This window comes from Typopeltis vanoorti, chromosome 22, assembly GCF_054136105.1.
Source record: "Typopeltis vanoorti isolate ZY-2024b chromosome 22, IOZ_Tvanoo_1.0, whole genome shotgun sequence".
Taxonomy (NCBI): Eukaryota; Metazoa; Arthropoda; class Arachnida; order Uropygi; family Thelyphonidae; genus Typopeltis; species Typopeltis vanoorti.
The window spans coordinates 81,098,315-81,120,827 of record NC_143570.1 but is presented as its reverse complement, the minus strand read 5'-3'; the positions used below and the strand labels follow the sequence as shown (position 1 = coordinate 81,120,827).

General features: G+C 35.9%; 1 protein-coding gene across 2 annotated transcripts in view; it reads right to left on the bottom strand.

Moving 5' to 3' along the window:
- IA-2 (tyrosine phosphatase IA-2) overlaps positions 1-22,513 on the bottom strand; it is a 392,148-nt gene that overhangs the window by 217,041 nt on the left and 152,594 nt on the right. Inside the window, exons 9-11 of one of the 2 annotated variants that reach the window (XM_090411727.1) lie at positions 17,537-17,689; positions 15,358-15,541; positions 1,939-2,025 (exon numbers count right to left, since the gene is read on the bottom strand). In XM_090411727.1, the coding sequence (XP_090267853.1) occupies positions 1,939-2,025; positions 15,358-15,541; positions 17,537-17,689 (424 nt within the window). The remainder of the gene's footprint in view (positions 1-1,938; positions 2,026-15,357; positions 15,542-17,536; positions 17,690-22,513) is intronic. The other variant, XM_090411728.1, reaches the window with a different exon arrangement.

The window sequence follows — 22,513 nt, the reverse complement described above, 5'->3', positions numbered from 1 at the left end:
AGACATGAAAGCGAAATGGTCTGTGTCGTTATTTTACTGTTAGACTTGCTCGTGTGTATGTAATACCGTTGGGCATTAAGGGATCCTGATGTGGACATTTATGTCCTTCAAATTAAGTGGCGTAATAATGTCAAGCCACTGGACATTATATTTCGAAATTTGCAATTTCGTCTGTGAAGAAACAAGAACTATATTCAGATGTATATAACTGATCCTTTATATGAATATAGTATAAAGAAATAAAAGATTTGAATTTGACTCATTGGGAATAAACTCAACTTGTTTTCTCCCTATTAATTCAGATAAAATTCACAGCATAAAAGGTAGAATCAGTTCACCTTCCCTAACAAAAATCACTGCCTATTTTAGTCATTATTCCTTCCCATACTCCACAGACATGCAGCTATTAATTCAAAATCTCTCTCTTTAGTTAACCCTCAGCGTGATATAGTTACGATAGTAATGTTCTAAATTTCGCTTATTTCTTTTAATTTTTTCCTTTACTCACTCAAGGGAATAATGAACGATAGACCGAAAACAATAGTGCGAATGAAATGTAACTGTCTATAACAATAGACAAAGCATCCATAAAGCAAACGTATTGACAGACATAGCACTATGAAGGCAGCATTAACAATACTATCATTACGATTCAAATGATGTGGAAATCTTGAATTTAAATACATCAACACTCTGACTGCCGTATTGTGCTAACTCGGCAGTGAAAAAATCAAATCCTACCAAAGAAACGTAACGACCAGAATCTAAAATATGTTTCAAAGCAGTACCAGAGTACTAACTATGAAGATTTTTTTTCTTATATATTCACTTAGTATAGAAACTTGTGCGTGTTATTTTCCCCCGCAATGATGCCTTCACATTTGAACTGCCGACCACCAGGCGTTTGCAAAGAAAACCACTTTCAGTTCACAAACTGTGCTGTAAGTTTAAAATGAAGTCGTCCATACGTTCAACCAATGCAGAGTTTGATAAATTATTAGGACTTGAAGAATGAACAGCCAGTTTCCATCAAGGCTAATTCCAGGTGCCCTTTAACGCAGCTACTTTGCTATGACTATGAAACCTGCGAGGAAGTTCATTTAAAAGCGGAATCATTAGTCAATTCCTTGATGAGATTCTGGATTAATGTTCATTAGGAAACACTTGGAGAGTGCATCTATAAGATAGGTCTGGGATGCACCTGTGAAATTAACTATTTACTCATGGGATTGTAGACATTGGTGGATCTATTTTGATTGAAGTCGAATGATCCGAATATAATTCAGCAGGCAGAAACAAAGAAATTACCTACCGAAGCGTCTGGATCGGCCTTTCCACAAAAGCTACAGACAGCTTCGGTAGCCTCTTCACAATAATAATTATTCAAATATTTGGCAGCGAGCAAATGAATACCCAGGAGATGACAATTTATAATGCAAGCGAAACAATGGTGACATGACGAACAGAGTTAAAAAGTCATGCTGAACAACACAGAAACAGCGTAGAACTAATTCAGAAATATACATTAAGCAATAGGGAATCCCAATGAAATAAGCGTAAAATAGAACATATAGAAAATAGAACTCATTAAACTTAATATACAATATTTAATTTAATGAGTTAAATACGGTATAAAGTGAGCTTGCCATTTGGGTTGGCATAATAAAATCGCTCGACTTCGCACACTCTTATGAGAGTACTTCGCTATTTCTTCAATAGTCTTTCAAATTAGCAAATATCACCAGAGAAAGAGAAAAGAAGCTGATCCATGCCTCTACAATATCTTCGCCTTTTTATTGAACGCCAACACCTGAAAGTCGAGAGAGATGGCGCAACCAGCTATATCTTTAGTTCCCTTTATAGATACAAGGAGGATAAAACAAACGTCATCTTGCATTAAGGTAAGAAAGGAAGAGCATAAGAAATCCTGTCACTTGCCTTACATTGGAGAAGGTCCCGCGGGGAAGACGCAGAATGTGTTCTAGTCGCTTCACCAGATCCTCTACGTCCTTTCGACTCGGAGATCTGAAAGACAGCAAAGACAGAGTTGAAATTCTTAGAAAGAACTTAGACGCGTGTAAGTTGCCTGCAAGCAATCTAACCAGTTCTTAATATGGCGTTGCCATAGTAACTGCCGTAGTATTAGTTAATGGTGAGCATGAAAGCAAGGCGAAATTGCCTGTTCTTGTCTAAAAACAATTGCGCACGTACGAAATGATTAGGGATATAATTTGAAATCTTTCTGGGAAACTAATGTGCACTATGTCCCTAGTCTTGGATAACTACATACAGTACTTAAGTCTAAGTTCAAATATCTAATCCGATCTATATCTGCTAATGCATCACGATCATCTATAAATAATTAAACAAAACTTGAATACGGAAAAAACACCTCTAAGAGAATATACTGACGTTTCTTCTATCACTCACTAGCAATTAATTTAACTTCCAAGTGTCTAATGGTTGAACACGTTTGCTCAGATCCATGGTATCTAAATATGACCCTAGAATATTTCTAAACAGATTTCCAGTGAAATTAAACAATTCGGTATAATACTGGGCATATTTCTCATAAAATTCGTGTAACAAGAGCGCAAGTCAAAGGATGCCTCATCCTAGTTCTGTCTGGAAGACATCTGCATTTTTTGTCAGCTTTTTCCATTATCTTTTATCAAATTAAACACGATAAATGTCACTTCAACGAGTAATGTTTCTGGAAATTCACTCACTAGATGTCACTCAAGAGATTAAGTGACAAAACGAAGCTAGTGATCCAGTAAGTTGCTCTTAGACTAGATTACACCTAAACACAAGGAAATAAATTATAGTTGTATTTCCACAAGGAAATACAACTATGGCACAGGTATCTGTTAAGCAATGGTAAGTTACTCTTTTCATGGCATATTTTCTAGTACAAGTAAATTTTCAGTACAATTGCAGACATTTTTCTCAAGTCAACTTTAACGTTACCTAACAAGCATTAAATTTTATTTCATTAGATTAATATTTGACTAACTCAAACAATTCATTTTGGTGAACATTACTATCTGATATACAGCAGCATAAATCATATGATACATATTTGCTTATCAGCCTTTCTAATGTTGATGGAAGCATTTAAGATATACGCTTATGAACTGGAGCCGATGAGGATAATGTGACACCGACTGATGTTTTAACGCTTAATGTATATCAGTACGTTAAATGATCCGTATTATATGAAACCCAATATTAAAATTATCCGATGATATCGCAGCTTACACCATAAACTGCTGAGACAAATATCGATAATAATTCTACAGAGGTAAGAAAATACTTGTTCTGCCAGTCTTATAACGAAAAAAAAAAGAAAAAAACACAACACGAGTTAACTATATTACGTGACATATATTACGAGTACTCTTCAAGTGTTAAACTAGACTTTCAATGATCACCCATATCTGATTATTATTATTAAACATCTTCAAAGGGTGGAAGCAACTTCTCAGTAGGATTTTCAACTGTGAAAGAAAAAATTGAATTGGAAGTTAACTCATTTCTCTGTTTAGTATCCGTGATGAATAGGTTCTATGACATCTTTCGTCTAGTATTACTTCAAGCCTATGTAATTTCCCCCCGTAAAAGGCCCTCATTAAATCGTGATAACAGATAATGATAGCAAATTAATTCGTTCTGATTTGCACACGTCAACCGATGCATTCCGTTATCGTCTAGTGGTTTGTTGCAAGCAGATTCGTGAAACACACACTTGAAAGTGAACATACTTAAAGAATTCATTCAACCTCCTTGCTCCTGTCAGCTACTTTCAACCGAGAAGTGTCCACGTTAAGAATGCCACATCTGAAAGTATTTATGGAGTGTTAAGAGGCTGATACATCGCCCTATTAAATGCACGTGTGTTTAATGATAAAACAAGACCTCACACCACCAAAGCTCTAGTCATCAGACCACCCTCTTCTATCAGAGAAGGGAATGCAAGTGGTTTCGTCATTTTTAACAGAACGAAAGGAGGGAGAATTGTGGGGTGGATGTAGAAAGTCAGCTTCAGTTAAACAGAACCTCAGAGCTTGACAGACACATCACAAGAGGGGAGGAGTGAATAACACATATACAGGAGAACAACATTTCCTTACTTCAGTGGTGTATTAGAGAATACTGCCGTAAATAGCCTTTTATCTTCTGTTGAGCAGGGTCTATTTCTATCTTCTCTCTGCACTAACTTTAAAAATTAGCTTCTAATATAAGGGTCTTTAAGCGCTTGACATTATTTGTAAGAATTGCGTATAATTAGAAGAGCCTGCTTAACTTTCCAATCTCTGTTTATGCTGCACTAAACTTCGTTTCAGATACGGGTGGACAAGAAGATAGATTATTATTAAGTATAATCAATCACCGTAATGTAGATTCTTACTACAAATAGAAACTCTAAGTGGCTGCCATTTCCGATAAAGCAGTAGCAAATCGTAACCAGATAATAATTAGCAATGTCTTACATAAAGTGATGAGTAACATTAATTTGGTTGATAGCCATTTATCTGTTTTACAATTATGGGATTATTATTTCTCACCATATTCTTGCTAGAAGAAAAAGAAATCGCATATACTTAGGAGCTTTCGTTCTATTCAATCTTGATTTCAAACCTGGGATTTTACTTCAGAAGAATCTTGAGTTAAATATTTGTATACTTTTATTTTTAGAATTAAAAATAATAGTATGTATAAACGTCAGTTAATGCCATATACAGTTTCTCCACCCACAACGCAGTTGACAAAAGAACTTTATTGGTCTAACTCCTCGATAACTAAAACACTAGATATTTCTTAGTTGCAGCGTCGCTATCTTCGATAATTAAAACGTATGTTTCAGCTTAATGTTGTAATGAAACTTAGGTAATATCCCAAGGGACAATTTCCCACAAACACGGTATTACAATACCATCTACTTAAGCAAACGGCAATTTGTTTTAATATCTATCGCTACTAGCGTATACTGAATTATTTTAACCGTTAAAGGTTTAGTAAATACTTAAATTGTGTTAGTTGTATTTTTTTCCCTCGAGTTGTATTAGCTAGTCACTTTCAAATCAATGTACACTTCGCTTAAGTCGTCAAAAATCACTTACCATTGAATAAATATTTTTAAAGAGACCAAAAACAAAATATAGTGCTACCACCGTACTAAAACTGCCGATAGGAATCCACATATTCCTGGGGAAGTACACTTACACCTTTGAAACAGTTTTTATTTAACAGTGTAGTAGGAAATAAATTCCAAAAATAATATCTTTTACTGCACAAATAAAATGAACAATTTCGCTTGGTGCGCATGTCTTTACTCCAGGAGATTACATTTTATATTAATTGTTGTTGCTATGGGCGTCACGCTCTTAGGCTGCACGAGATTTCTTTCCAGAACCAGCATGATATTAAAAAAAATGAAAAAAAAAAAAAAAACAACTTGCGTCAGCCAATGTTAATTAAGCCCAGTTACCCACTAGGATTCTGTCAGAAAGGTAAAAAAAAATATTAAAAATTAACAAATGCTTTCTTTCACTCTACAGAAGTTTTTAATAAGCATTTAAGTGAAGGTAACATTTTCTTATTGCGAAGTTGCATCATAATTATTCAGGATAGTGTTTTTGGGTAGACTTGGGAAAAAAAAACTATCATACCGTTGAATAAAGTTGTTTTTACGCCCTTCTCAAGACACCTTTAAGACGGAGACAAGAGGTGGTAATCCTTGGTGGTGGTACTCTCTCCTTTTTTTCTAGACTTTTTATATTCAGTCACTCGAAGTATTTATTGAAATAAATGCATCAAAATTGTCCATGTGATAATTTTCAGCGGAAGATAGTAAACACGGCCTAAGCATTCTTGGATTAACACCCACTGAAAATATTTGCATCTCATTTTAAATCCTCTAGACTAATAGAGGGATTTTTTTTTGTAAAACTTGAATATGCAAAAAATGATACAAAACATCGGTTTTGCATGATTTCAGAAAGGTTGAAAAACTACGGTAGGCTCACACCGTGTTTACTCCATAGGATCCGAGAATCCTGGTCTCTCTCTCTCTCTCTTGTATATTCGGTTTCATATTTTGTAAGAACTGGCGATTTCAATTTTTTTGCGGAGGCTGAGTTCATCTAATCTCGGTTAAAATTTGTAGATCTCATTTTTTTTTTTTTTACATGTAACCATTGTAGCTGCAAAAGGATTGGAAATTATATGCTACACTGTAAAACAAATCTATAAGAGTAAATGGCACGATTTAAATAGTCATTCGAATTCAGTCAATAACTGAATTTGTTCTATTTAAATCGTGCATCGAAAACCATTTCAAACTAAGAAAACTTTGTACATGCTACTGACTAATATTTTTCATTCGCACTTATAATAATACATTACAATTAATATCCATTAAAAGCACCTTTGAAGATAGCTTATATTCTCGTCAGCAACGTGCACAAATTGGACTATTCGACAATCTCTTAGTTCAGACGTAATTCCAAATTTTATGGCATTACAGGGGGAAGAGGGAATTGGCAAGATCAGACAGCTTTTTACGGAGAATACTTCATGTGCATCTTGGTGTTTGGTACTAGTTAAAGCGCGTAAATCAAAAGCAAATGACGAAATCTTAATACAAAGAAACAGCTAATACTTAGCAAGCAGAATAAAAGGTAAGCGTGTAAGTGTAATTTCATGTTTCTATACGATGTTCCGGACGCCATCACTCGCTACAGACATTTAATCTTTCAAACCGAACAATGGACACCGACAGAAAATAAATCCCAGACAAGTCCCTTGAGAAAGGCTACCGACATACAGGAGCGGACTTCCTTCTAAATTCCCCTCCAATTTAGGAGACTTTAAAAGGTATTCTTTTCCTAGACAACCAGTGACGTACCAAAGCCTGTGTTCTGGAATTAAATTGCTTCGCTCCGTGAACTTTGGCGACATACGTCGATTGAGCGAGCTTACTTGCCTTTTCTTCACTGCTCCATTCGGGAAGGCACCTTCATCTTTAAATACGCACAAATAACCAACCACCAAATGCTGAGCGAGGGCAGAAAGGTCGAACGAAATTTATTGCCTTCGTACGCAAAGATGCACGCTTTAGATTTTCAGATTTTGTTTCTTTTATTGGACTACATGAACACAGTTTTTATGTATTGGTTTGTTCGCTCATGTTTGTCTCCGAGCAGAATTAACAAGAATCAAACAAGATCAAAGAATATGACTGTGAAAATTACTTTGTCTTGTTTTTAAATCCGACGCGAATGTTTAACCAAATCAAACTCAAAATCGGCATGATGATTACAAGCACAGGATAAGACGAAAGTATAACAAGTGAGCATCCTGTCTGGGGGGGGAGGACGAAAAACAAGTAAGGACATACTAGTTCTATTAATTTATTACTTTCAATATGTAAGGGGGCGCATATGCATTTTGTCGATTGCTCGAAATATAAAGTTCAATAAAAGACGCAGGAAAAGCTAAAATAATTCGGTGCGGGTCTTTCAAAACACAACGCATAGCATACAAAAATTTATATGTCCTTAAAATCTCACTTAAATTAGTTCTAGGTTTGGCTTTGCTTTAGCCTAATACAAACAGACAACTTCCTCCTTATGATCACTCATCTGAAGTTTTAAGACTCCATTACAAAAGTAAAATTACAACCTATATCGCAAAATAGTAAGTATATACTAATATGACCGCCTGCTATTTGCTTTTCATTACCGAAAGGCGTTCATAAGGGGCACCTGTTGCGTCTTTGGTTGTTTAGCAATCCAATATTTTCGTGAACTCGTTCGGTTCTGAAAGCTTTTACAAGATTGGCAACGACAAACTTCCAGTCAAATAGTTTGTATGATAATACAGCATTTCTGTTTCTTTAAAGCTGGTCTTCACTACACAGCAAACAGCGAAAGCCTCTCATTGCGTTTATGGTAATATATCAACTACAGCTACGTCTTACTTCTCTAGTGTTATCTGTAAGACTAGAGAATCCATTCGAGTTATTACCATGTAAATGACGTAGGAGTGGAACTCCAGTCGTGTTTACTAACACCATCTGATATTAACTGAGGTTTCAACATCCGTCACCATACGCTGCGTCCTTAGAGAAATGGAGACCAACTGGTTTCCTTCATCCCTCAATTTTAGAAATCCGATGTATTTCGTGTTAACTTCGTTTTCTTACGGGGGGTAGCGTTAAAGTGGCTTTTTGGTTGAATTAGTCTATTTCTTCACTTTTTTCGGATAATGATGGCAGAAATAAAATTTTAATGCGTCAACTTCAAATATTATCACTCCAATTTCTTTTCATACCAATGTCACCTATAAATAGTTCTTAGCCTGGAACACATTCGTATTAGTGCGATGGAAAGACTAAGATCAGATAATCCTGTAACCCTGCTCTAGAAGGCAACGGGAAAGTTTTTCAAGTCACTGCAGACCTCTACAGTAAGCAGGACGTTAATCTCACACGGGCTATGAAATTTCCTTTGCTACTAAAGACATGTAAAAACATCCATGTCCACTAGGTTATGTCAGCACTTTAATTAGCAATACAGCAAATGAATCCATCTAAGAGTGTTAGAATTATCGGCATTGGCGCCTGTAAAAACTGTACATATATTGAAATATCACAGCTGTTGAGTCACTCTGTGAAATACACCTTGATTGATAGCAAGCTTATTTAATAATAATCTACTGTATGCCCTCGTATAGCTACATTTTAGGTTAGTTACCGAGCGCACCTAATTCAGATTCCAAATAAAGCCGAAACCTATTAGCTTAAACTCTACAATGAAACAGAAATTAATAAATATTTCTGATAGATTATTTCCGTAATCTAACATGAATGTCTCCACGGTTTTCTACAAAGGAAATCATCGACTCTGTCAAAGCATTGCCTTCTACTGACGTACGAATTTAAGAACAAAATATTCCCTCCGGAAGAGGTCTTGCAATTAAGAGTTTTCATGTCGCAACGGCAAAGTTTTAAAACGAATAAGGTTAAGTCGCAGGAGGTGATGTCTGTGGCGAATTATACATTTTCCTATCAGCGAACAATTTCCATGATACCTTTTATCACAGAGATACTTGCAATGAAAATAAAGCTCACATACAATAGTGGATCTATCTAATTTGTTAATATTTGCATTCAAATTAATCCCGGTGTGATTTCATTTATTGCCTATACACGATTTGTAGGAAGACAATCTCTATTTGCATCACGCAGAATACTAATCATTTATAAAAGTTGCGTTGCACATAAATTTCCAGACAGTGGATGGATTTTACTTTAATTTTGTATTCGTAATTCTTACAAAATCTCGGAATATTTGAATTTTGATACATCAGTTTTTGTATTTCGATTTCCATTTTGTACCAATAGAGCTAGTCAGAGATGCACAAAGAGACAAATTGTATATCACAATAACTTTGCTCTGACTGGATGGAATTTAATAAAAATTGGCAATTACAACATAAATCAGACAATATCATTATGATTCAAGTTTTGGTTTCAAGTGGATTATTTTAATGACAAAATGAATAACCGATATTAATAATTCTGCACTGGCTGATTGGAATCCATTGCAATTCAATATTGGGATTTTTATTAAAATTTGTCAAGTTCTCTCTATTTAGGTTTCAATCGCTCCTTTTACTGTGGAAAAATTAGAGAAAAATATGCCTATGGTATATAATCTACCAAAATATTGAAAACGATCGTAGACAAACACAATGAAGTTGTCCTTTGCAATAGCTTTTCCAGAACTGAAGTGCTAGTCTTTCTGTATATGCATAAGTTTACCTATTGCTCACTCATTCGAATAATTATAATGAAAAAAAAACTATTTGAATTTTACATACCAAACATAGAGAAAGTCAATTATCTAGAGCACCTCAATAACTTCGAATGGACATTTTTATTAGGTGCTTAGGATTTGCAAAAACATATATAACAGTGTGAGGTTTTATAAACGCACAATATCTTATTATGAATCAAAACTAATTTTTACAGAAGTACGCTAACTCTGTTGCGCTCCTTGAACGAAGTAAATTTGTCACAGACATCATAGTTCTCGCGAAAGCAATATCAGTTGAATCAAAAATTCAACTTCGAATTTTGGTAACCATATTTCAGTGTATATTGTGTGTAAGTTAAGATATATCTGTCAAGGAATACTCACAATTAAGGGCAGAATTCAAGTAAACAAACATATTCCCGTGGATATTTACGAGGGGTGTACAAGATTAAAAACAAATTTATACGGAAATCACTTCTTTGCCTATGATAGGAATGCGGGAAGTATATAGCAAGGTTATTGGTACGTTAATGGGATAATTAGTTGATCTGAGAAACGGTTAAGAATCAACATCTTAAAACGAAAAGTCCTGGATAACAGTAATCCAAGGGAACTATTGTTTCGGCAAGGATGGAAACAATAAAATATGAAAAATACCTTGTCTTTTTCATCTTTTATATTACTATTTCATCTTTTATAATACTACTGCAGTCTCATATGAAATATTTTACCAGTGTTGGAAGCACTACAAATGGGCTTCTTGTAGTAACTTTCAGGAACTTTGCCAGTAGACGCATTCCTATATATTAAAAGCATTTGGTAGGCATTGATTTAGCCTAATATAGTATTCATATTTCGTTATTAGCTAGTAGTTATATTCGAAATGGTTATTTTAATTTTTTTCAAAAATATACTGTCGTCAGTAGTTTTTATTGTGTACGATTTTAATAGCAAAACTAAACAAACACCAGATTTTTGCAAGCCATATGCTATACAGCAGGTAGGTTCGTGGGTGCGACAATGGCCTCACTGCACAAGTATATTATAACGTGTTACATGTGTAGTCTTCCGATTTGACCGCTGACGTTTACGAATCTCACTAGAGAGAGAGAATGTGCGAGCTCTACAAAAGAATTCGAGATCTTAAAATGCAATCCTTCATCCCTAAATGGAATTATTTGTGTTCATAAAGCAGTTTCTCTCGGGTCATCACATTAACGTATCTCAAGTGGAGTTTAAGCTCCATCCCACGTGGCCTACGCATCGACTATAAATGCACTAAGTATGCATACAAATAAAAGGTGACCGTACTATCTTTGTTTTAACCTCTCTGAAAAGCAGAAGAGACGAGGAGAAAACGCAAAAACCCCATTGAGATACACATTTACTCACTAATGTCGAAGCTCAGGAGTACAGAACCCCAAGGTAGACAGGAATTGTGCACAAATTAAAGTTTCTCCAATGTAGAACATTAAACAGCTAAGCAGGCTGAATTGACTCGTATTTTCCATAAGTGTGCATCAGAAGATTACCCTTTGTTAGATGAACTTTGGGGAGCAAGGAAGGAATGCAAGGCGAGCAGGTTTGCTGCAACTGAAAGCTTCTATTAAGAGCATTATTTTTTCCCCTCCTCTTTATAAATCCACAACATTTTAATGAGCAAACGTCACTGAAGAACAGTCGGAAAATCCTTCCAACTAATGTTGTCTAATTACTGCTCTAGCAACGTCGTCAAATGTAAAAGGGTGGTGGCGCGCGGCAAAAATAAAGAATTGTGTGATTTAAGCCGATTTCGGCAAAGACGATTGTCAATCAGAAAAGCGCATCTTTAATGATAAGGAAAATATCTCAATTTTCCAAAATTCTTCATCCGTTAAGGTAGGAACAGCAATGCGGATTAACAGAGAAGGGATTTGTGGAAGTGGGGGTGGGGGGAACGAAGAGAAAGCTAAAAGCCCGTATGAAGCAAACTGCTAATGGCATCAAAGAAAAATATAATTCTGAAATATAGGGACTTAAGGGCATTTTGGTAAGTCTCCTTATGCAGTAGGAAATCTGCATTTGTTTCGCAGAGATTTAGCTTCAACTTTCTGTACAGCGACCATCCATTGGGCATTTCTTCTTAGGAAGGTTAAAAGACAATCACTTGAAGGTTGCACAAATACTTTTCGTTCTGATTGCAGCTTATATGACAGTCATAAAAGGCGACGGCTGAATGGTCGAATTGGTCATCTGTTTTCGGGCATAATGCGAACCCATCACATACTGAAGTGCACGGTGGCAGGTAGATTTAACAGAACAGTATCCAATGCTAAAAGACAAGTAGAAGTTGCAGAAACGAAGTTCCTAAGACCGCTCACAGGCTATAAAAGAATAGACAAGATAAGAAATAAGAAAACAGTTATCCATAATTAACATAACAGAAGACATAACGAACTATAGAAAGAACTGGAAAAACTCGTAGAAAGAATGAATGAGGACAGATGGCCAAATATTGCGTGGAAATATAAAACAAAGGGGACACCGATCAAGAGGACGACCCAGGAGGAGATGGCCAGAAGACTTAAACTCTTGAAAGCGTTACAGGCAAAGAATTGTCTAATACGGGACACCAAGATGAAGTATCCAATGCATTTCTCTATACTATCACCTAAAATCATAATTAACTGAATACAGTAAAATGAAATGACTGTATTTAGGGATGTCTTCACAGAGAACTATGCAGAACTGTGGGGGGGGGGGGGCAACTTGAGTAATGACAATCATAAAAGGTGCTCATCACTAACTCGCAATTCCAGTTTTGTTTGCATGTAATTTGCTGAAAAGTAATTGGATAGCCCCGGCTTAGTAAAATGGTTGTAACTTATCAGTAAAATTCTTCTGCACGAATACAGAATCGGTATTCACCAAACATGTCTCCAAACATGGAATAATGTTTTGAGGTACACTCTATGGAACGTGCATTACCAAAATCAAAATACTCTGTACCTCTTTAAAAAAGGAGATGGTTCACCATAGTTTATCAGCTAAGATAGCTTTATCTACGATGAAACAGGTTAGGCACTATAATCAGTTATATTTTATAATGTAATACAAAATATTTGTATACAAAATATTTCAATATGCATATCTAGCAAACGTTAATTTTAATTCTTCATTAACCAAAGTAATTACGTGAAACCATGGCTTGCAATATTTGTTACTCGCAGTTGTTTTTATTGATACGTTCTAGCTGCATCACCTGTAACGAGGCTGTTGCAAGTCAATGCTTGATGAATATCTCAACTGGAAATGGCATCAGCGCAGCCACTTTTTTCTAACTATATAAGTCTTTATATGCTAACATTATTCAGTTTCATATCCTTAAATTGTATTAAGATTATATTTGAAAAAAATATCGGAAAATAACTAACCAAAATTAACTGATTTTGATTACTATTGAATGCGAACTAAACAAGGCCCGTATTGGTCTCAGGATATTGTGTAGATAATTATCCGAAAACGATTTCACTAAAATAACCGACAACTATGTCGTCTTAGATCATTAACGATATAACTAGTATTGGGAGGACGCGTATGACAGTCCCCATCGCTAGTTCTTTAAATAAACAACGAAATATTTTATTCACCTCATTTCTCGAAGTTTGGGTTCAAATATAGTCGTCAAGTCTACAAGGCTACATACAATTTTGATATGGTGGTATTGGAACTAAAAGACATCGAGGTCTTAGTTTCTATATGTTGGGCAATAACTGCAGACAAATATCAGTTCTGATTACTAATTACTTTCTGAAATATGTCTATTAAAGCAGTGAAAAAAATAATCGTCTTGTAATAAATCATACAGCTCAAAAGGTTTCAATTTGGTATAGACACGATATCGTAATGGAGAACATTAATTCAACTGCATTTTATAGCCAAAATAGGGGGGAGCTACGTCGCCCTGGCACCTACGGTGACCCCTCCCCGAGTTCCGGACTGATAGACCGGTTCTCCTTCAATTTTGATGACTCGAAATCTCATTTTGAAGACTCGTTTTGAGTTTCAAAACGTTTCAAAAAATGTGACATAAAAAGGCTTATCATTGTGTGTGTGTGTGTGTGTGTGTGTGTGTGTGTGTATGTGTATATATATATATATATATATATATATATATATATATATATATAGGGTAGATATAGAAGAAGCTTAAGTTCAAAAATTTATCAGACAGCTCATGAGAATATAATTTTTCGTTGGTAAATTTCGAGACTTTTAAGTTCGCGAAATGTGATTTCATGTCGAATTCATATCCTTTCTTATAATAACAGTCTTATTATATAGTTAACTGTACGCAATACGTAAGTTTTTTTTTTTGTTGAGGTTCGTTTACACGCCTTCTGTCGTAAAAAATATTTTATTTTACGATATTTCGTGATGAAAATAGAAAAAACGGAGTAAAAAATTTTGTTTTTCAATAGTAAAAGGTGAAGTCTTGTAAAAATTTTGTATTTTTAACACAACAGTGCAGTGTGAGGGATATATATATATATATATATAGGTAGTTCTATATATCAAATCGCCCAAGCATTGTGTACTTGCATAATTAAAAGAGAAATATTTTAGTCGTCACAAACGACGTTAGTTACGCTGAAGAAACCCACACCACTCTGCCCGCGTATGCCCCTGTTCAGTTACCTCGTTAGACGGGTTGTTTCGGTGCAGTAATTTCCCTTTAGATGGTGGGTAAAACGGAGAGTTGACGGAATCCTTGTTTGCCGTAATCCCCAAATCCCAGCAGTCCCAATGAAAGCCAAAGCTATAAATAATAATGACGTCATTAAAGGAAACGATAACTCAAGACGGGATGGCACGATGAATAGAAGGAATAGTGTACATCAGTGCAGGGACGGGTGGATTCGGTTCCGATGTCAATCCCCCCCCATAAGTATGATAAGGCTTAATTATCATCTGTCAGTGTTTAATATTTGAAGTATTGTATACAGCAAGAATCTTTTTCACTCGCGTGTGCAGTGCCAAGAGAACTATTCACGTGACAAGCGCACCTGTATTAGACGGACTAAACTTTTTCATGAAAGCAAAAATTGGGATGGTCTCAAATGTCCTTACATAATACTAATCTTATTAGTAAAAAGCCACTACCATTAAGAGGCGAATGTGATACTGTTTGGCAGACACTTTTGGGCGATGGAAACCAGGAATTTCAGATAGAAAGAAGCCTATTATTATGACGATCCCTAATCGATATTGGGGCCAAAGCGTTTTCATAAATCTTTGACTTTCGTGAAACAACAGGAGCATATTCCAAAACAAAACTCAATACAGAAAATTTCTTTTTCCCCTTTAAGGGACTGAGCTTTGGGGGAAAACCTCTACGAAGTAAACAACATTGAATATAAGAATCACTAAAATTATGAATTACAAAACTGGTCTCATCGTAGTAATAGGAAGATATTAAAATCTAATATTCAAAGTGCTTTATAGGTTAGTTCTGAGTAGTCGTATTGAAATGATTGCTAAATGGATCACTTACTCTTCTTCCAATAAGATGTACGCATGAGAAGCATCCACAGTCTCGTAATTGCCTTGTGTACCTTCTTCCGTTTTAGTTTCTGGCATTTCCTCTTTATTTGGCTTTCCAGGAGGAGGCGCGGTAATCTCCGGCTGGGACAAATAGTTTCTTTTGTCTTGATTATCCCCTGCAGTTTCTTCAATACCTGAAAAATATGCAACAAAACATAGAAAATTACACATTTGCAGAAAGATTAGAAGCATACAATAGTTCCTAGTTAAGCTTTATTTGAACTCAGTATTTTTATTCGTTAATTGCCCTTAGAATTTCATTTGATTATTCTAAAACTAGTATTAAACGACAACGTCATGTTCATTGCATTATGCTCTGTCAACGGCGTCAGTTTCAGCTTTGAAACAGGAAATACCGAAGTTTTCAGGAGGGAAACTTCACTTACACGTCCATCTAAGCTTGCTAATTCAGCCTCAGTGCATGCAAACCCACAAACAATCCCAAACAAAGAGTGGGTGCTTTGAACTTCATCATGGAAATGAATTTAAGGTAGTTAATCCTTCTGGTTTTAGAAGATATGCAAGTTTTTTTTTTTAATTAGCCGAAGTTGTATCAAATTCAGCTATCGAACTGTGTCCGAGTAGGAAAGAGAATGATATGACGAATTGTGGAATTGGGATCCCACACTCAAGGCAAAATAGTTACATGACGCTTGCTAAATCACCCACTTTTCGAAAAGTGGTTAGTGAATGCATCTATGAAGAAGGCCTCACGAAATGGTTACATCTACTTGATTGATTTACTCTCACTCGCAGAAACGAATCTTAAGAGGTGGAGACTTCAGTTTTGTTTCTTTATTCGTTTTCTAACCTGCCTTATTTTGTACATCAGACATTCCTTTTCATTATGCGTCTTACTTCAGATCGGTCCTCTTTTAATAAACAAAATTACATAGCCAATAGAAAATACGGAGCGACCGAAATTTGTCTAATGTCAAACGAATAAATAGAATATCTGTATAGCCTTTCGCTCCTTTAAGGCTTCCAAAATATTTTTGACTCATTCACCTTTTACTAGAAGTGTTCAAAAATGCATACCAGAATATAAGAACCCAACTGAGGAATGTTTATCTAGACTTTTAACTGACGATAAAACTAATCTTATCCACGTGAAGACCCTAATGAGTTACAAAGCATACAAAAAACGAGATTTTGTATCATCCTGGAAAACAAAATTAACTCAGAACAGACGCAGTTGTGAATGCCTTTCAGGACAGAATTTTTCTTCCCTTTCGACTATGAAAGATCTTCAAATCGATATTGTTACAATCCAAAGAACCAAGAAATCTCGTTCATTGCGACACACGTCTCCCGTATGTACCCAAACATGATCAGGCCTTTTTAATTCCACTTAACTAATATTTTCTATTGGATTTTGATCGCATTAGTTGCTTCTCTGTTTACAGAAACTCGAATAATGTGTAACTATTTCTCTAGTTTATCTGTTATGCGAAATGCCTTCATATATATATATATATATATATATATATGTAACAACATTATGAACGGAATTCTACTCAAATCTCGGGATTCCAATCTGAGAAGAAACCTTTGCTCTGACAGTCTCCATATTTCATCGCCCGTTGGCCGTCATCGGGGAGAAATCTTTCCCGAACATCATTAGCAAAAATTGTCGCCAAATGTAGTTCACTGATTACGACAGTGCAAAAGATAATGTCTTAAATTGCGCCAGTGGATTCACAATTATTGCCATAGCAACAGTTAAGATCGTGTTAGTGGATTACTCCTAAACGTAGTTAATCTCAAGCCAACTTGTGTATTTTGCTTGGATCCTGTCTAAGATGTCTAGGAAAGAAAAAATACACTACTATGTTAGGCTTTTGAAGGAATTGCCACTGAAATATTAAATCAGACTGCAATCAGGTGGCTACAAAGATATTCTAATATAATCTAACTGGACTTCTCCGAGTCAGATAGTTCGTACCAACATTTCCAGAACTGAAAAGCTGAATGGAATACATATGTTACTATTCAAATGCAATATTAGCTATGAGTCTACAGATTACTGCAATTGAAAAATACTGCAGCGAAGTAGCAAAATACCCAATGTCAGGAACTGAAAATTTCATAAGAGAATATTTTTAGTTTCTACAATGTTTATATCTTACCTTCATATTCCATGGCTTCAAAACCGTTAACCGGGCTTGTGTTGACTCTCTCCCGTAGTTTCAGCATTCTCGGACCGGTTTCCTTAGCAACCGACGATGCGTATGAGTCAAGTCGTTCCGTTGGGACGAGTCCTTTCAAAGAGAGTTCATCATCTGGGAACAAAAAAAAGAGAACAGGATTTGATGAGGAGGATATATCAGAAGTGCTGAGTTTTCGCAACGAATGGAGGGGGGGGAGAACTGAAACGCGATACCATCTACGGCATCTGTCCCCTGATCATCACACTTGCTATACAAAACCACGCTCTTTCTCTCTCTCTCTGCTACCAATCAAATCTCGATTCTCGTTCTGGATGGGACTGTAGTTTTGCATTGAAGAGGTAAGTCGAGTGTCGTGTCGGTTTCAAATTGACCGTGATAGCGCGACCTTCCGAGAGATGACAACAACCTAGGGTAGCGAAAAATAACGTGGCTCATAAGTACCACTCTACAAGACGGTATTTCATCTCTGCTCGCCTAGGACAGAGAACGCGGATGCTTGCATTCCGCAATTTTTCCAACATTTTACTTGTTCCATATCTTTCAGGAATGTTGAAGCTTTCATCGGCACTTTGCCGAAAAGGAGCTCCGTATAGATGATGGAATAAAAGAAGCTTGAGAAAGAGAATGAAGCAAAGAAAAATCAGTTGGAAGTCTTCAGTACACACACACAAATAGTAGATGTGTCAATCAACTCGATGAGGTTTTTTCATGTTTCGTTTGTTTCCTTTGATTAAGATTTCAAGAACACGTAATCCCCCCATTGTAGGGACTGGACTGTACTAAACCTTCTACTGATTTATTAAACATAACGTTAAAAATACTAAAAGAGATGATAATAAATACTAATAAATATTCATTATTTTGCTGTATCTCTCCATACATTTTTGTCTCTTTCTTCTAGCCTATCCCATTTTCTATAACATCTTAGAGATCTCAATTAGTTCAAAAATTTATAACTTGTTCTAACACGACTTTAAGAACAAAAAATATCGAGAGTGGCGGAGGGGAACGTTTTTGAAAAGACAGTATACAATAAAAACCGGTTTACTGTAAATAGTTCCTTCTTAACGTACGTAACCTCCAAGTTCCAGGCCACTTGTTGAACTTCAACAAAAAACGGAAATTATGTAATCTATTTAAATAACCCTAGCGTATGTCAATGAATTCACAAGAGGGATATTTGTTTCAGCGCGCGTTTCACACATCGTCGACCAGCCATTAGGAAGTGGTAGTTGAGGTTGCCAGCATTTTCACTTCGTTCAGAAATGTTACCGAATAGTCCATCCAGTGGAACTAATGGGATTGGATCATCTTTCTAATCTCTGAACACTTAAGTGTAGGATTTGTGGTTCGGGTTCCAGCAAACCAATGGAAATGCAGGGATCGTTTTCCACTACACGGCATGATGGTTACCAGCTAAATTTTGGTACTCAGGAATGTCCATCTCCTTATTGTCGCTGAGTAAACATCATGGCAATATGGTAACGTGACACTAAGTGTGGATCCATTGTTCATTAGCTACTTCTGGCTTGAATGTCACTTTGAACTTCGATATCGTAATATTAAAAAGGGCAGTGGCACAATCGTAACATTAATCGAAATGCGGCAGGACGATGACAACAATTACAATAGTCAACCCTTTCCCATTGTGGTTTAAGTCGACCAATCAGCGTCTGTCACATGATATAATGTTCGTGAACCTTTCAAGTGCACGAACGTAACCTCTCACGAGCGAGATCCGAAATATGACAACTTGAATATCGTAACCAGTGCTAAATCAATTATGCCTGCATCAGGCACATTTTTTTTTTTTTTTTTTTACATTTTAGCGTCTACTTTCTACAGATAATTACTTCCACTATTATCACTCGGGTGTAATTTTTTATGCTACGATGTTACACAGCTTCTGCTGTAGCTGCATCTTATTTTACGAGTGCCTCTCCACATTTTCATTACTGTTTCGAGTTTTCTGTTTTTATTTTTCCTATTGCGAGTCAAATGAAAAGGCCCGTCGCATAAAGCTTCCTGGAACAAGTCAAATATTTATTGTCAGCGTACTTCCTGTTCACTGCATCTTTGTTCGCTATAGAATTCGAGTTCCACACATCCTTGCTAATCACTGTGCGAAAGCTCTTGCTTGTTTTGGATGTACAAGCACACAATCAACACACTAGTGCGTTAGGTGTTCCTTCTACATTAAAAGTGCACAACAAATATCGCATTCTTTATCGTTATTAAGAAAGAAAAATCAAATTTTCGTTCATAATAGGAAGCGGAAATGAGCTTCAGGACAAACTTCTTTAAGACGTGTAATGAATTTTGCTGTCGGGTATTGCAGAAGTGAAAACAGACTTTGTATTTATGCGTTATATGGGAGCAGAGTAAAAACTGTCCAAAGACATAGACAGAAGAAAATGAAAAACAGATCCTTAAGGGAGCAGTTAGTCTGATGAACTCCCTTACATACACAATAGACTACAAAATAATGCAAAGAAATCAATTTCTTAATTTAATCAGTAATAGCTTTACTGACACACACACACACACAAAATGTATGTTGCCCCAGGATTCAAGCATATTTCACATCAGCAACAATTGCTAGACATCAAATCAATCAAAAGGTGAAGGGAGTTAATTTTATAGCTATTTATTTTAATTAAATATTGATTTCTATTTTAAAATGACGATGTAACTTGAAGCTGAAATATTTCTGGCTTTAAACTTGGTTGATCGTAGCTCTCCAACCAACGGAGCGCGGGTTCGAATACCGCTGCGACCATGGATGTTTTTGCAACTATCTTTAGAAGAGAGCTTAATCTCATTGCTTGCCCTGTTTACTAAGGCACGAAGGGGGCCTCGAAAAATTTGTTCTTTGTCCTATAGAGCAGTTTTTACGGACTACGTGAAAATTAATTTAAAAAAATTAATTTTCATGAAAGGTAAAAAATTTAAAAAATAAATTTTTTACCTTTCATGGGCGGAAATCGAATAAAAAATTGTTCATCCCTTCTTTACAGATAACAAATAGAGAGAAACTTAGAAAAAGTAATAGTTCGTGTAATAAACTATTTCGTGGAAGCCTTGTCCGTTTTTTTTTTTTATGCGACTCTAACCCACTTACTTTGAGATGGAAATTTATTCCCTTATAGGCATTTTTACTCCTCTGTCCCCCTCGGTACAAAATCGTACTGATAGTCATTGCAACTTTCGGCTGGCGTGCCACCTGTCATGTAAGTGGGCCAAAAACAGTATTAAATAGTGCAGGTTGTATTTATATCAGAATTCAATACTAACCGAAAGACACTACTGAACACTTGCAAAATTACTGCTGGTTATATTACATTCAGGCGCATCAATGTTAATAACCTTTCACTTATCCCTAAATGATTGCACTTTATGTACCTCTCTACAACAGGTTGTACCTTTCGTAGGAGGTGCAGCTACAGACTAACAACAGGATGATATTTCCATATCATGACAATTGTTAGCGTGTCATTTCCAGATGAATTTTATTTCATTACATAGGTTTTGCATTTCAGCGATACATCTGAAAGCGTATGTACTCTGCTGCTTTATTTTTTGTTCTCTGAAAGTGTTTATTTTTTCCCCTTTGCCTTATCCCGACAGAGCAGAGCAAGTTTATTTGTAGTTCGCGAGACTTAATGGTTTGGCTATTGTCAGTCTGACTATGGTAATTGGAATTCGGAAGCAGTTGAATCGAGGTCTATTTACATTTTAATTAACTGTCCCTCAGACTACAAAATTAAGAAGTACTGGCCTTGTGTCACACTAATGGACAACTAAAGTGTCTTGTTTGGAATTAGAGAGGGGGTGCGCATGGATTCCGCTAAGCTAAAATGGATGTCGTAGCAGGCGTTTGCCTAAAAGCTGGCAATTAGAGAGGCAATCTTTGGGTAAGAATTTCCGTCGGTGCTCATTAGTTCTAGGCTATATAGACTATTAAGAAACCCTGTTCGGGGGAGTAATTGTGAAAGATGATGTGCTGATTTTTATGATGAAGAGATTAGAGAAATTATCTCCCATGACACCGCATCCTTCTGGAGATGACATTTAGGGCCAATACTAAGAAAGAGACGCGCAATTTTTTTTCTTTCATTTATTTCCAAGATATAATTAGAATCTTTTATCCTTATGTCTTGAGTGGGTTTTTTTTCCCTTAAGCTTCTGATGAAAGGGAAATTATTCTGGTTTTTCTCTAAGGGTATGGCTTCAATCCCCTCCCCCTCTCAACGGATAGGTAATCACTCCTTTGTGGAGGAGCCTGTTGTTTTTGACGTTAAGCATTTCTAGACAAAAAGGGCTCAGAACAACCCTTCAGAAACAAGTTTTGAACATGAATGACAAGATACCCCCGCAGACATCCCGCTTTACATCACTCTTCTTTGTTAGACGCGTAATTTTAATCGGTTTTACTAAATTTTGTATCCGGGTATTTCAACAGTCTTATTTAGAGCCGCTTGTATTCTGTGGGTAATTACTTGTAACGCGCAATTCATACATTTAGTGTTCTGTTTAAACAGTAAACATTACTGTTAAACATCTCATTTGCTAAATGGTGTACACTTATGTTACGTTAATACCAGAAGTGATGTAAGATTTTAACAGGAAAACTAAACATGATACGTTTTCAAGAATCCAGTTAATGAGGGTGTGGTTTAACATAGGACGATGAAAATGATCTATCATTTAGGCTTTCCTAAACTCTATGCGACAGTAGGATTCTAACTCCTTTTTAATGCGAATCCAAACGAATGTTTAGAAACCTATAGTATATTTAGCAACTTGGGTGGATTTAGGAATAGCTAATCCGGAAATATTTGAAAAAATACGGTTTTTTAACAACTTACAAATATCTCTTTCGATCACAAATGTTTTAAGTCATCAAGCGTTCATGTTATTACTAATACTTCGGCG